Raw genomic sequence first — 11,181 nt, 5'->3', positions numbered from 1 at the left:
CTCGGGGCTCCCTGCTCTCCTGGCTATGTGTGAGGGCAGCTCCAGCCACTGCCTTCTTTGTCTGACCCCAAACTCTCCTGATCTGTTTGAACTTCAGGGCTTCCTCCAGCCCACATCTGCAGACCAAGCTGTCAGGAAGCTTTAATTGTTCTTTTACAGAGTGTTGTATACTGTAACTGCTGGAGTGGGTCCAGAAAAGGCCACAGAGATGATCAGAGGCCTGGAGAACCTCCCCTGTGGGGACAGGCTGGGAGAGCTGGGGCTGTTCAGCCTGGAGTAGGCTCCAGGGAGACCTCAGTACCAGGAGGGCTCCAGGAGAGCTGGGGAGGCACTGGTGACAAGGGCTGGGAGTGACAGGACAAGGGAAAACGGCTTTGAGCTGGGAGAGGGGAGAGTGAGAGTGGAGATGAGGAAGAAATTGTTGTGAGTGAGGGTGGGGAGAGCCTGGCACAGGTTGCCCAGGGAGGCTGTGGCTGCCTCCTCCCTGGGGGTGTTGAAGGCCAGGCTGGATGAGGCCTTGAGCAAGCTGTGCTGGTGGGAGGTGTCCCTGCCCATGGCAGGGGGTGGGAGCTGGATGAGCTTTAAGGTCCCTTCCAGCCCAACCCATTCTGTGATTCTCTGACTTGTCCAAAGTGCCTTACTCAGAAAGCAGCAGGAGGGACGTGAGAGACACTTCCTGTGTGAGAGGAAACTTCTAATGCCCATGGTGTGAGGTGCCCAGAGGCAGGAGCAGAGAGCAGTCCCACGAGGCAGGTGTGCCTGCTGCACCTGCTCTGTGCAGGAAGGTTTTTGTCTTTAGGATACACAGTGGTGAGGATTTTGCCTTTAATTCAATCCATAGGGAGCATCCCATGCCCTGAGGCCTCCATCTCTCTGGGGATGGGTTTGTTGGGTTGGCTTTAATGTTGGCACCTTCTGGGCTCACTCTTCCAAACCCTCTTGCTCTGCTGTTGCTGTTGTTTCCTGTGATCCTGAACACACAGAGCAGGGAAGTTCTCATCAAACCACATTCTTCTCATAAAGGTTAAAATAAAATGTAACTCAGATCCCAACCCAAGTGCCAAACTCACACCATTCTACCCCAAATCTGGCACTGAGATGCAGCTTCTTGGCTGAAGATGCAGTGTAAGGGAGCCCAAGGCCTGCAGTGATGTGGTTTGCTCTCCTTCAGCCCTGGGAGCAGAACTGGGTGGGGTTAAGATCCCAGCAGGTCCTGACCCTGCATCCTGATGGTGACCTGCTGGATCCCACCAGAGCCCTGCCCTCTGCCTCAGCCCATCAGTGCCCCTCAGCCAGGGATGGAGGCCCTCTCCTTGACACCAACCCTTTGACTGTTTCCTCCTCCAGTGAGTAAAATCAAAGCCATGAGGGAAGAAGCTTTCACTGCAGGAGGTGGTGCAGGACACCCCCTCACACTTGGATGCTGGGGGTAAAGATGTGGAGTGACTGGAAGCGAGCCCAGAGGAGTGCAGAGAACAGCTGTGCACAGAGGGCACACTCATCCCTGAAACCACTGCAGCTCAGGTTGTCTGGGGCTCTGAGAAACCTGCTCTAGCTGCAGATGTCCCTGCTGGCTGCACTGGAGGACCTTTGCAGGTCCCTTCCAACCCAAACCATCCTGAGTCTATGAAACGTGGAGTCTGGTACCATGAGACCCTGCCATGCTGCCTGCAAGTTAACTGCACACAGGAGCCCAGAGCTGCTGCTGGTCTAGGGATGATCAGCTTCCAATCAACACACCACCAAGAACAGCTCCAGAACTGGAGAGTGATGAACAGCAACTCCCCAGGGACAAAGCAAAGGCTCCCCCAGGCTGCCCAGCACGCCAGGCACTGGCTGATGTCTGAGGAACCAGCACAAGAGGAGGCAAATGTGCAGGAGCCCCTCCTTAGGACACAGCCAAACACACTGAGCACAGCCCAGCTCCAAACCAGGAGTTTGGTCTGAAGAAGGTAACACAACTCCCTCCCAAAATATCATTCACTTGCTTTATTTTGCACATCAGGCTTATAAACTCCTCCCTTTAGGAGAAGATCTGCTGTGAAAGTGATCAGAGGAGGGGGTGCCAGGCAGGCTGACTGATGGAAGCTATTGTTCACAACCAAGTGGCCACAACTGCTCATGGGAGAAGGAGGGAAGCCAGAACCAGCTGCAGGATCTGGAGTGGGCATTTCAAGGTCACCTCAAAGCAGGGTCCCAGTGGATGGAGGGCTCCAAACCACTCCATACAGCAATACAATTCCTACAACAAACACAAAGCAGACAGTAAATGGAGCTGCCTGCAAGGGGCCACAGCAGCCAACACCACAGGCAGGCTTCAAGAGCCTCCAGTGTCCAGGGCAGGAGCTTCTGCTGGGCCCCCTGACAGCACTCACAAGCCAGCACAGAAGCAGCTTCCTTCTCTGTTCCTCTTTCCAGGTGATCCAAGCACAATGACACAGCAGAGCTCCTGCTTCAAAGCAGTGAGCACACACTGGGGCCTCAGCAGCCTCAGCAATGGATCCATGCTCCTGCTACTGGCCAAGACCATTTTAAGCAAAGAAAACCCTTACCAGGCCATTAGCACCAGGACAAGAGGAAGCACCTCAAAGGGGCTACAAGAAAGCCAAGAAGGGACTTTCCACAAGGGCTGGGAGTGACAGGACAAGAGGGAATGGATTGGAGCTTGAAGAGAGGAGATTGAGAGTGGAGAGGAAGAAGAAAGTCTTGAGAGGAGGGTGGAGAGAGACTGGAACAGGCTGCCCAAGGAGGTTGTGGATGTCCCCTCCCTGGAGGTGTTCAAGGCCAGGCTGGATGAGGCCTTGAGCAAGCTGGGCTGGTGGGAGGTGCCCCTGCCCATGGCAGGGCCTTGCGAGCTGGACGAGCTTTCAGGTCCCTTCCAACTCAAACCATCCTCTGAACCTAGGAAGTGGCCTTCAAGTTGCACCAGGGGAGGTTTAGCTTGGCCATGAGGAACAATTTCTTCCCCAAAAGGGTTGTCCAGGCCTGGCCCAGTGTGGGAGTTTTAGGCTATGCCTTTAAATGTTTCACAGCTCTTGAGCAGAAAGTGGTCAAATGGAAACCAATCACCACTGGGTGGGAAAAGGAAAATAAGGGTAGTTCTAATCAATCCCATGGGAAAGATAACAGACTTCAGCTAGTGATGGAAACAACTTCTTTCTCTTCCCACCTCCTCAGGCTAGGAGATACTAACTTTGTGCTTCTGCTGGCTTCTGCCTGACCTTGGCTGCATTGTTTTGGCTAATTCTAACTTCTCTGCTCTGTCTCTTGTCCTTTTTATGTACAGGGAGGTAAGGGAAGGGGAGGGCAGGGAGGGAGAAGCTGTTAGCTTCCCCTGGTCTTTGGCCAGGGGGAGTCTTGTGCTGTTCCTTGGTTGTAGATCCCTGTAACTGTTGTATCCTGTATATTTGGTACAGATTCATTGCATTCCCTTGTAGCTTGCAGTTTAGTTTGTAAATGCAGCTTTCATTCGCTTCCAGCTGGGCTGGGCTGGGCAATTTAATGCTGGGGGTGGGGAACTTTCAACCCACCACACCCAGGCTGCTCAGGGCACTGGTGGAGTCCCCATCCCTGAAGGGGTTTCAAAGCTGTGGAGATGTGGTGCTGAGGGCCATGGCTTAGTGCCCTGGCAGTGCTGGGGTAATGAGGAGGAGGATGATGATGATCTGAAAGGTCTCTTCCAACCCAAACAGCTCTCTGCTTCTATGACTGAATTGCTTCTGCAGGACTTGAGAGCTCTTCCACTGCCTTGTCTCTGAACATTTGCAGTCACTCAGGATGCTGCAGGGGCAGCTGACTGCATGCAGAGTGTCTTCCACTCTCTGGCTGCAGGATGGGTCCCTTTTGAAAGCGGGGATGGAGGGCACTGTGCCATTGCTTGAACTGCAACAAGTGGCCCTGGAAAGAGAGGCCTGGAGAGGTGCAGGCTCTGTGCTGACTCTGTGACCTCCAGGCTCACTGACCTCATATCAAATGCTCTTGCTTGGAGGCAGGTCTCTTACTGCAGCAACACTTCAATGTTTTGGTCAGAAGGAAGAAGTTCTGAGCTGTATTTAAGTTTCCTCTGGCCCTTTTCCCATCAGCATTCTTTGCTGTAAGGAAGAAGCTGCCTAACTCCCTCCCACCTGTGGCAAGGAAGTTGTGAAGTTCTGCTTCTGGCAGCAGTAGTCATTTGGAGGCCCACAGAAGGCATCACCTGACTGCTGCTCCAGCTTTGGGCCTGCTCAGTCTGGGGGAAGATTCAGCTCTCACAGGCAGTGAGAAAAAGGGGATAAAGTCTTGAGAATGCCAAACTCCCAACAAATGTGTGGTACAGAGTAACCATAACCAGCTCTGAACAGTCAGCTTCCCTTTGCCAAGTCACAAGGAACAGAAAGGAGCCTGAATCTGTCCACTCATGAGCTTGGAGCCACCCTGCTTGGGAAGAGAAGGCAACAGATCTCTTCAAAAGCTCCAAGTTACCACAGAAAACTTGATCTCAGTCCTTAAAGCACCACAGCACACTGTGAAAAACCCACTGCTTGAGGAACAACCATTTGAGAGATGTGTTCTCATCCACAGTTCATCCTCCTGGCACTCTGTGAACCCCCTTCTCAGAAATGCCAACTTAAAAGAAGTTCCAAACAACCCAGCTGAGCAGTTCTGGTTTGAAGCAAGGAGGGGATTGTGTCCTGGACAAACAGGACACAAACACTGACCTTAGGAAGGCTTTGGACACTCTCTCCCATAACATCCTTGTGAGCAAGCTCAGGAAGCGTGGGACAGTGAGAGGGATTAGGAACTGGCTGCACCGCTGGGGCCTGGTCTGTCCTGAAGCATCAGCAGAAGCAGCTCATTCAGAATGACCTCAGCAGCTCATTTGGAATGTGTACCCTGATAGCTTTGCTCAGAGGATGTGTTGTGATAGCCTTGTAAAAGAACATGAACTGCTGTCCTGATAAACAGCCTCTGGGAAAGCTGGCAGCAAGCAGACACTGGAACACAACAGGGGAGGGGAGCCTGGGACTGGGACTCAGGCTGTGCAAGTGTCAACACCCAACCAGATCACAGAATCACCAAGGTTGGAAGAGACCTCAGAGATCACCAAGTCCAACCTGGCACCACAGACCTCAGGACTAGACCATGGCACCAAGTGCCACATCCAGTCCCCTCTTGAACCCCTCCAGAGATGGTGACTCCACCACCTCCCTGGGCAGCACATCCCAATGATGAACGACTCAGTGAAGAACTTTCTCCTCACCTCCAGCCTAAACTTCCCCTGGCACAGCTTGAGACTGTGTCCTCTTGTTCTGGTGCTGGCTGCTTGGGAGAAGAGCCCAACCCCCACCTGGCTACAACCTCCCTTCAGGGAGTTGCAGAGAGCAAGAAGGTCTCCCCTGAGCCTCCTCTTCTGCAGGCTAAGCAACCCCAGCTCCCTCAGCCTCTCCTCACAGGGCTGTGCTCCAGACCTCTCCCCAGGCTCTGCTCAGTTGTGCCCTGTGATAGGCCAAGGGGCAATGGATGGAAACTCCAGCACAGGAGGTTCCATCTCAACATGAGAACTTTTTCCACTGTGAGGCTCCCAGAGCCCTGGGGCAGGCTGCCCAGAGAGGTTCTGGAGTCTCCTTCTCTGAAGCCTTTCCAGCCCCAGCTGGATGTGTTCCTGTGTGACCTGTGCTGGGTTCTGTGGTCCTGCTCTGGCAGGGGGTTGGACTGGATGACCTCCAGAGGTCCCTTCCAAGCCCTGTGACACAGCAGCTGTGCCATCAGGGCGAAGGCAGGAGATGCACAAACAGAACTTACCAGGAGCGGGAGGCTCACTCCTCGGTTTTATACTTGCCGCCGATGTAGGGAACATACTGCAGGACCAGCTTCCAGTCTGTGAACCATACCAACCCAGTAACACCGACCCCACCCCAGGTGACCAGGGTGGGAGTCCTAAAGGAGAGACACACACAAGCAGGTAAACACCAGCAAGGCTCCACTCTGCAAGGCCTGACACACGCTCCTTGCTAAGGTACCCAAGAAGGTCGTTTCATACAATCAGCCAGGCTGGAAAGGACCTCAGAGATGATCAAGCCCAACCTAACACCTCATGACTAGCTAAACCATGGCTCCCACTGCCACATCCTATCCCTTTTTGAACAGCACCTCCCTGGGCAGCACATCCAATGGCTGCCCAGGGAGCTTCAGCTCAAAGCTCTTTCCGGGAAGAACTTTCTCCTCACCTCCAGCCTAAACCTCCCCTGGCACAGCTTGAGACTGTGTCCTCTTGTTCTGGTGCTGGGTGCCTGGGAGAAGAGACCAACCCCCACCTGGCTACAACCTCCCTTCAGGGAGTTGGAGAGAGCAATGAGGTCTCCCCTGAGCCTCTTCTTCTCCAGGCTAGGCAACCCCAGCTCCCTCAGCCTCTCCTCCCAGGGCTGTGCTCCAGACCTCTCACCAGGTCCAGCCAAAAAGCTTGGCAGAAGCCTTGCACAACCCTGACATGCAGAGGGGGTCAGTCCCCAGGCTGGGCAGGGCACTTCACAGGAAAAGGCTGACATGCTTTTGTTTAAGCAGGGAATCACCACGTTAGCAAAAGCCACACTTACTTGTTGAACCGGGATGCTGGCCTGCAGAGTTCTGCCTCACACAACCCTGCCAAGCAGCCCCCGGGGGCGCTGTGACAAGTCCTTAAGCTCCGAAACGCTCTGAGGACAGCTCGAACAGCCCGGAGGTCAAATGCACCTCCGCAAACCACCACCAAGCAAAACAACCAACACAGCCCTCCCCCCCCGCGGCTCACAGAGCCACAGAATTGTGACTGGGACTCGAAAAGCTGGAGGTGAGCTGGCACTCAGTGCTGCCTTCCCGACCCCAGCACCACTGAATCACAGAGCTGTCAGGGCTGGAAGGGACCTCAAGGCTCAGCCAGTTCCAGCCCCCCTGCCATGGCCAGGGACACCTCACACCACAGCAGGTTGCTCACAGCCACATCCAGCCTGGCTGCAAACACCTCCAGGGCTGAGGCTTCCACCACCTCCCTGGGCAGCCTGTGCCAGGCTCTCACCACCCTCATGGGGAAGTTCTTCCTAACATCCAATCTGAATCTCCCCACTTCCAGTTTTGTTCCATCCCCCCGACACCCTAAAAAGTCCTATCACTCCCTGACAGCCTACAAAGTCCCTCCCCAGCTTTCTTGGAGCCCTCTTCAGATCCTGGAAGGCCACAATTAGGTCTGCTGGGAGCCTTCTGCTCTCCGGACTGCACAACCCCAGCTCCCTCAGTCCGTCCTCACAGCAGAGCAGCTCCAGCCCTCTGCTCAGCCCCAGCCCTGCCGCTGCTCCGCTCCCGCGGGGCCGGCCCAGCGGGGTCGCGGATGACACAGGGAACACAGAGCCGGGGAAGAGTGCCGAGGAGAACGGCAAGGGCTGGGGAAGCCCTTTCGGCTCCTGCGGTGCCGGGGCCCGCGGTGAGGGGCGCGGAACAGGCCGCACGCTTCACTGCGGACCCCGGGCCGCGGCCGCGGCCCGCCCCGCCCCCACCAAGGCCCGGGGTGAAGGATGCCGGTGGCCAGCCCCGGGCCGGGCCTCACCAGTTCTGGAGGAGCTGGACGTAGCGCGGCCCCAGGAGCTGGCTCAGCATGGCGCCGCCCGCGCTCAAAGTCACCCCGCCGCGCGCCGCCGCGCCAAGGCCCCCGCGGGCCGCGCGTGCGCGGGGACAGGGCTGCCCCCGGCGCCGCCTGACCCGCGGCGCCGCCTCGGCAGCCGTCCCGGACCGCTGGCGCGCACGGCCCCGAGGGGAGGGAGTGTCCCACGGGGGAGCGGGGACACGGCCCCGAGGGGAGGGAGTGTCCCACGGGGGAGCGGGGACACGGCCCCGAGGGGAGGGAGTGTCCCACGGGGGAGAGGGGACACGGCCCCGAGGGGAGGGAGTGTCCCACGGGGGAGAGGGGACACGGCCCCGAGGGACGGCCCCGAGGGGAGGGAGTGTCCCACGGGGGAGAGGGGACACGGCCCCGAGGGGAGGGAGTGTCCCACGGGGGAGAGGGGACACGGCCCCGAGGGGAGGGAGTGTCCCACGGGGGAGAGGGGACACGGCCCCGAGGGGAGGGAGTGTCCCACGGGGGAGAGGGGACACGGCCCCGAGGGGAGGGAGTGTCCCACGGGGGAGAGGGGACACGGCCCCGAGGGACGGCCCCGAGGGGAGGGAGTGTCCCACGGGGGAGAGGGGACACGGCCCCGAGGGGAGGGAGTGTCCCACGGGGGAGAGGGGACACGGCCCCGAGGGGAGGGAGTGTCCCACGGGGGAGAGGGGACACGGCCCCGAGGGGAGGGAGTGTCCCACGGGGGAGAGGGGACACGGCCCCGAGGGACGGCCCCGAGGGGAGGGAGTGTCCCACGCGGGAAAGGGGACACGGCCCCGAGGGGAGGGAGTGTCCCACGGGGGAGCGGGGACACGGCCCCGAGGGGAGGGAGTGTCCCACGGGGGAGCGGGGACACGGCCCCGAGGGGAGGGAGTGTCCCACGGGGGAGAGGGGACACGGCCCCGAGGGGAGGGAGTGTCCCACGGGGGAGAGGGGACACGGCCCCGAGGGGAGGGAGTGTCCCACGGGGGAGAGGGGACACGGCCCCGAGGGGAGGGAGTGTCCCACGGGGGAGAGGGGACACGGCCCCGAGGGGAGGGAGTGTCCCACGGGGGAGAGGGGACACGGCCCCGAGGGACGGCCCCGAGGGGAGGGAGTGTCCCACGCGGGAAAGGGGACACGGCCCCGAGGGGAGGGAGTGTCCCACGGGGGAGCGGGGACACGGCCCCGAGGGGAGGGAGTGTCCCACGGGGGAGAGGGGACACGGCCCCGAGGGGAGGGAGTGTCCCACGGGGGAGAGGGGACACGGCCCCGAGGGACGGCCCCGAGGGGAGGGAGTGTCCCACGGGGGAGAGGGGACACGGCCCCGAGGGACGGCCCCGAGGGGAGGGAGTGTCCCACGGGGGAGAGGGGACACGGCCCCGAGGGGAGGGAGTGTTCCACGCGGGAGAGGGGACATGGGCCCCACCGAGGCTGGCAGTGTCCTTGCTCGCGGCTGCGACAGTCTCCCGCTCCACGCTGGAGCCAAGTGTCCCTTCCCAGGCAGCTTCCCCAGTGCCCAGCCGTGCCGTGCCCGCCGCTGCGCTCTGCTCTCCAACAGGAGAGGGGTTTCATGCCAGGTTTCTCAGCAGCCCTGGATCCGCCATCACTTCCCCAGGCTCTGCTCCCAGCCAGCTCAGCCTCTTGAGAGCCTGCAGAAGGTCCTCACCAGGACACAGAAGACTTCTCAGCCCTTGATGTACCTGACTCAAGACCACGTTTCCCAATGACTGTTCCAGCGTTTCTCTGCCCGGGTGCCAGCAGGGTGAGCTGGGTACTGAACCATGCAGGCTTCTGGGTTCCTTCCTTTGACCTCTTTCCCTGCTGCCCAGGCTCCAGCTGGCACATCAAGGATGCAGGCAGGAGAGCCTGGTCTGTTCCTGCAGGAGCCAGAGCCTCTGCCACAGCCTGCACGGTTCTGAGGGTGTGGAGAGGGAGGAGCTGCTGAGGGAGCTGGGGGTGTTCAGTGTGGAGAAAAGGCTGAAGAGAGACCTCAGAGCAGCCTTCCAGTAGCTGAAGGGGCTCCAGGAGAGCTGGGGAGGGACTGTGGACAAGGAGTGCCAGGAAGAGGGACAATGGCTTTGAGCTGGGAGAGGGGAGATTGAGAGATGAGGAAGAAATTGTTGAGAGTGAGGGTGGGGAGAGACAGGAACAGGTTGCTCAGGGAGGCTGTGGCTGCCTCCTGCCTGGAGGTGTTCAAGGCCTTGAGCAACCTGGGCTGGTGGGAGGTGTCCCCATGGCAGGGGCTTGGAAGTGAATGGTCTTGAAGGTCCTTTCCAACCCAGCCCAATCTGTGACTCTACGACTTGTTCCAAACTCCGAATCTCTGAACCTTTGTGGCCCAGGTGGTGATGAAGCTCCAAAGGGAGAACTGCTCCAGCCGAGGAGAAACCAAAGCTGAAGTTTTTCCTCCTCTCCTCCTTCCAACCCAACCCAGCCCAACAGAACACAACCCAACACAACCCAACCCAACCCAACCCAACCCAACCCAACCCAACCCAACCCAACGCAACCCAATACAACCCAACCTAACCCAACGCAACCCAACCTAACCCAACGCAACCCAATACAACCCAACCTAACCCAACACAACCCAACCCAACCCAATACAACCCAACCTAACCCAACACAACCCAACCCAACCCAATACAACCCAACCTAACCCAACGCAACCCAATACAACCCAACCCAACAGAACACAACCCAACTGAAATCAACCCAACCCAACCCAACCCAACACAACCCAATACAACCCAACCTAACCCAACACAACCCAATACAACCCAACCTAACCCAACGCAACCCAACCCAACAGAAATCAACCCAACTCAACCCAACCCAACCCAACTCAATCCAACACAACACAACTCAACCCAACACAACCCAACCCAACTCAACCCAACACAACCCAACTCAGCACAACCCAACCTAGCCCAACTCAACCCAACACTACCCAACACAACACAACCCAACGCAACCCAAATACAACCCAACACAACTCAACCCAACCTAACCCAACACAACCCAACCCAACCCAACTCAATCCAACACAACACAACTCAACCCAACACAACCCAACCCAACTCAACCCAACACAACCCAACCCAACTCAGCACAACCCAACCTAGCCCAACTCAATCCAACACTACCCAACACAACTCAACACAACCCAACGCAACCCAAATACAACCCAACACAACTCAACCCAACCTAACCCAACACAACCCAACCCAACCCAACTCAACCCAAATACAACCCAACCCAACTCAACCCAACCCAACCCAACCTAACCCAACCCAACCCAACCCAACCCAACTCAACCCAACCCAACACAACCTAACCCAACCCAACTCAACCCAACTCAACCCAACCCAACCCAACCCAACCCAACTCAACCCAACCCAACCCAACCCAACCCAACCCAACTCAACCCAACCCAACCTAACCCAACCCAACCCAACCCACCCCACGGATTTAGCAAACCCTTTGACTCTCGAGTCTCAGGGGCAGGCTGATAACATCTGCAAGACAGAGCTGAGGCAGGGGAGGGGAGGGGAGGTTGTGGATGAGAAGAACACCCTCCCCCCACCCCCACC

The 11,181-nt window shown here is 58.2% G+C and overlaps 1 protein-coding gene across 2 annotated transcripts; it reads right to left on the bottom strand.

The window, feature by feature from the left end:
* Nucleotides 1–700: 700 nt before the first annotated feature.
* LOC104308458 (cytochrome b-c1 complex subunit 10) lies at nt 701–7,647 on the bottom strand. 2 transcript variants are annotated; one of them, XM_054175085.1, is made up of 3 exons: nt 7,556–7,608; nt 5,782–5,916; nt 701–971 (listed from the first exon to the last, which is right to left on the bottom strand). In XM_054175085.1, the coding sequence occupies exons 1-2, from the start codon at nt 7,603–7,605 to the stop codon at nt 5,796–5,798; spliced, it is 171 nt and encodes a 56-aa protein (XP_054031060.1). In that variant the 5' UTR covers nt 7,606–7,608; the 3' UTR covers nt 701–971; nt 5,782–5,795. The 2 variants fall into 2 exon arrangements, with proteins under 2 accessions (XP_054031060.1, XP_054031059.1); XM_054175084.1 differs by lacking the exon at nt 701–971 and adding an exon at nt 1,966–2,242 and having other exon boundaries at nt 7,556–7,647.
* Nucleotides 7,648–11,181: the final 3,534 nt, after the last annotated feature.

This window comes from Dryobates pubescens, chromosome 31, assembly GCF_014839835.1.
Source record: "Dryobates pubescens isolate bDryPub1 chromosome 31, bDryPub1.pri, whole genome shotgun sequence".
NCBI lineage: Eukaryota > Metazoa > Chordata > Aves > Piciformes > Picidae > Dryobates > Dryobates pubescens.
This window is presented reverse-complemented; position numbering and strand designations above follow the sequence as displayed.

Excerpts from the sequence above, each read along its gene's own strand:
- LOC104308458 (XM_054175084.1), bottom strand. The coding sequence starts at position 7,605 with ATGCTGAGCCAGCTCCTGGGGCCGCGCTACGTCCAGCTCCTCCAGAAC. Across the intron at positions 5,917-7,555 it reads GTCCAGCTCCTCCAGAACTG|GACTCCCACCCTGGTCACCT; the intron begins GTGAGGCCCGGC and ends TCTCTCCTTTAG.